The 4,505-nt window shown below is 41.5% G+C and overlaps 1 protein-coding gene across 1 annotated transcript; it reads left to right on the forward strand.

Moving 5' to 3' along the window:
- The first annotated feature begins 2,498 nt into the window (after window positions 1–2,498).
- LOC102835135 (N-alpha-acetyltransferase 11-like) lies at window positions 2,499–3,199 on the forward strand. Its single transcript, XM_006872896.1, has one exon. It carries the CDS (start codon window positions 2,531–2,533, stop codon window positions 3,197–3,199), a length of 669 nt encoding a protein of 222 aa, XP_006872958.1. The 5' UTR covers window positions 2,499–2,530.
- The last annotated feature ends 1,306 nt before the right edge of the window (window positions 3,200–4,505 follow it).

A 4,505-nucleotide genomic window follows, 5' to 3' on the forward strand; every position in this document is an offset into this window, starting at 1 on the left:
GAGAAAGATATCATGTTTGGTAAGGTGGAGGGTCAGAGAAAAAGAGGAAGACCCCCAGTGAGATGGATTGGCCAAGTGGCAGCATCAATGGGCTCAAGCCTGGCAACAATTGTGAGGTTGGCCCAGGATCGGGCAGTGTTTCATTCTGTTGTGCATAGGGTTGCTATAAGTTGATACTGACCTGATGACACCTAACAACAACAACACAAAGAAATGTCTATTATCAAAGAAAGAGCTTACAGTTAGTTGCAGGGTCTGATATTCCTTTCTCATGTCCATTACACTGGAAGCAGGCCACATCCCCAGCAAATCATCCTTTTAATGCATTGGTGCTCATAGCCACTCATCAGTATTGCCTATGCCTGTATTAGGTTTAATCACTGTGGGAATAAGCACATCTAAACTGCTAACTTCTGGAAATCCTGGCCTGTTGAAGTTGACACAGAACCCCAACCATTACACTTGGTATTATGATATTGCCAAAGAACATTCAATGGATTGTCAGAATGACAAACAAATCTGTTTTGAAAGAAGTACAACTAGAATGCTCCTTAGAATAGACTATGGTGAGAATTTATCTCAATTACCTTAGACATTATTAGGAAGGACAAATCCCTGGAGAAGGACGTCATGAAAACGTAAAAAATCTCTCAATGAGACAGACTGACAGAATGGGGTCCCAAACTAGGAATGATTGTGAGGACGGCAAAGGATGGGGCAACGTTATATTCTGTTGTGCATGGAATTACTATGAATCATAACAGACTTGCTTGCACCTAACAATAACAATCAAAATAAGTATAAGGTGCCAATGAGTTGGTTCTGTATAGGGTTTCCAAGGAGCAGCTTGTGGGTTTGAAACATCCACCTTGTGGTTAGCAATGCTTATCCTACAGCACCAGGATAGTACCAAGAAGCAATAAAATAATTTTTAATACAGTTTTTTGCTTTGTTACCAAAACCTACCCCACCCTCCAAAAAAAAGCGAGAGGAAGAAGAAACGCAAAGACTAACAAAAGCCTGAACATCTACTTCTGAAGGGAATATTCAATGCCTAGCAAACATAAAAAAGGGCCTTGGTAGCATAGTTGGTTACAAGTTGGTCTGCTAACTGCAAGTCAACAGGTCAAATTAGTCAGCCACTCTCAGAGAAAGATGATGTTTTCTGCGCCCATACAGATTTATAGCCTGGAAACTCTATAAGGTAGTTAGGATTCAGAACCCACCAACGTGCTGGTACAAAACCACCACCACAAAAAACTACAACAAAACCATAAAAAGATACTTAAGTTCATTAATCATTAGGCAAATTTAAAATAAAATCATAAAGTAATGCTGGTGGCTGAATGCAGTTGAAAAAAGATGAGAAAATGTCAAATGTTAATGATTATGTGGAAGCACCTTTTTAGAAAATTCCATAGCAGTATTTATACAAGTAGAACATTGAAAGATACTTTGACCCAGTAATTCAAATGCGATGTAAAAAATATGTTCCAAAATGTTCACCTGCACTATTCATACTAATCTACACAAAAAGTGTCCATTAATAGTAAAATGGATGAATACATTGTAATATATTTAAGTAATGGAATAGCAAACAGGAAAAAAGGTGTGTGTAGTCCTGTTGCTGAGCTGTAGGCATAATACACTGGCCCACAAGGTCAGTTTGAACTGCAGGGTCGGCCTTTCAAACTCACTAAATGCTCCTGGGAACAACTTTAAGTCAGAACCCACCCGACGGCACTTAACAACAATAAAAACACACATAAGGTCACTGAAGCACACAATGTTGAATCGAAGAGTAAAGCACTACAATTCTACTTACAAAAAACTATTTGTAGTTCAGGTAATAGTTACTCTTGGTTGGTGTTACACTATTAGGGAGATGAGAGTGTCTGGGTGGTGACAATGTTTTGGTTCTTGACTAGTTTCCCTACATGAATTATTCAATTTGAATAAATATTATTCATAGATACCCAATTTTAACAGTTAAAACTGAAACAAATAAAGGGGGAAAATTTTTGACAGCAGCAGATCAACTGTTGTTAAGTGCCGTTGAGTCTTTTCTGACTCATAGTGACCCTGTACAGGGTTTCCTAAGAGGCACTGGTGAGCTTGAACCGCTGACCTTGCAGTTCAAACTGACCTTATAGTGCCGCACATTAACCCACAGTGTCGCACCAATAGATCAACTACTTTATTTAAACCCCACGATATCGTAATGTCTTGTCTCCACTCCTCCCCCATCCCTGCGAGCATGCGCACACTCACAAGAACATCAAAACCTTATTGGTTGGGCTGAAAGGCACAGTTCCGGAAATAACATCTTAGCACCGCCTCTTCCCTCTTGTTCATCCCACCTTCCCGGCAAGATACCGTCTAGTCCTCAAGCCACAAGCCATTCACTTCCTGCAAGTTATCTACTGCATTGACTCACCCCTCCACCAAACTGTCGCTTTGACTTGAGAGTAACTTGTTTCTGGTTGTCATCGGTTTACTGCAGTCCTACAGGCTCCCCACTGCCGCCATTATGAACATCCGCAATGCTCGTCCAGATGATCTAATGAACATGCAGCACTGCAACCTCCTTTGTCTTCCTGAAAATTACCAGATGAAATACTATTTCTACCATGGCCTTTCATGGCCCCAGCTCTCCTATATCGCTGAGGATGAGGATGGGAAGGTTGTGGGCTATGTTCTGGCCAAAATGGAAGAGGACTCAGATGACGTCCCCCATGGACATATCACTTCACTAGCCGTGAAGCGTTCACACCGGCGCCTCGGACTGGCCCAGAAGCTGATGGATCAGGCCTCCAAGGCCATGATAGAGAACTTTAATGCCAAATACGTGTCCTTGCATGTCAGGAAGAGTAACCGGGCTGCCTTGAACCTCTACTCTAATACTCTCTACTTTGAGGTTAGTGAAGTGGAGCCCAAATATTATGCAGATGGAGAAGATGCCTATGCTATGAAGCGAGATCTCTCGCAGATGGCTGGTGAGCTGAAGAAATGCAAGTATGTGGTGAGCAGAGAGAATGAAGTGGAGTCCCAGGACAACATACTCCCTGGTTCCGAAGAGGCCTATCAGGGGAAGGGTTCAGCTGCGGAGGATACTGGGAGTGACAGCAAAGAACTCAGAGAGTGCACAAAGAGCCTCGAAGTCCAGAACGGTTTAGAAGACTTGAATTCCACTGCTTAGCCTGTTTGAAGTACTCTTCCTTCCTTAACCTGGACCCTCCCAACCCAGGCCACCCTCAGTCCTTCCAACCTCCTTGGTCCCCGCCAACTGCCCAACTTCTCATCCCACCCCAACTATTACTGCCACCAGCACCACCTCCATAATCTGGCCTGCTCAGTACAATCCAGTAGGTTTCGCATTGGAACCACCTGGTAGACTGAAGAATTCTGGGGTGGCTTGGGGTGAAATTTATTAGAAACAATTCATGCTGAAGTAGATTCAATGAAGTAAAAGAAAAGAAGTATTTATCCTGCCTTTCTTAATACGAATTGACATAGTGGATTCAGAGCTGGGCTGTTAATCTCAAATTCAGCAGTCCTAATCTACCAGTCTCACCATGGGAGAAAAATGAGTCTTTCTGCTCCTGTAAAGAGTTACAGTCTCGGAAACACTATACAAGGTCGCTGTGAGTCAAACCAACACGTTGGCACACAACGACCACCACATAATTGATTAATAATTTTCTGTATAGAGAATTTCTGACTAATTTTGAAAGGATGATTGCATTAGTGAATCACCATTTTGAAGCTCTTGATGAAATAATGATAGATAGGCAACAGTTATCAATGAATGACTAATACATTTAAGTAAAAGTTGGAGAATTGCATAATAATGGATCAGTGTACTGTTCTACTCTGTCACACTAAGAGTCAGCGTTTGCTTAATAGCAGCTGACTATTGGTGTGTGTGTGTATCCTGGATGTAATGAAGGCTCTGGACTTATTCTTTTTATAGAAAATAGAGTGACAGGCTAAACTACACTGTGGTGCAGCAGCCACCAAGTCCAGAATTTGGGGATTTCTGCAGAACAAATGACCTGGGTGCTTTTCAACAACAACAACAAAATGACATTTTAAGAAAGATAAAAATTTGGGAAATTTTCTATAATAAAGCAGCCTGTAAGAGACCTTGGCCAAATAGAAACCATTGTGAACCTTGTTTGTATCCTTATTCAGACAAACCAAATTATGATATTTTGAGTTGACTAGGCAAATTTAATGATATATGTTGTTGTTGTTGTTAATTGCCATAGAGTCAGTTCTAACTGAGTTTGAAATGCTCATCTTGGATTCAAACCTACCTTAAAGTCCTGTACTTTACAATGCCATCCCAGGACTCAGTAGATTATATAACATCAACTATATCATCTCTCTCTCTCAACAATATATATATGTTGTTGTTGTCAGGTGCCATCGAGTCGGAACCGACTCATAGCGACCCCATGCACAGCAGAACGAAACAATGTCCGATCCTGGGCCAACCTCAC

The sequence above is a fragment of the Chrysochloris asiatica genome, unplaced genomic scaffold (genome assembly GCF_000296735.1).
Source record: "Chrysochloris asiatica unplaced genomic scaffold, ChrAsi1.0 scaffold00214, whole genome shotgun sequence".
NCBI classification, from domain to species: Eukaryota; Metazoa; Chordata; class Mammalia; order Afrosoricida; family Chrysochloridae; genus Chrysochloris; species Chrysochloris asiatica.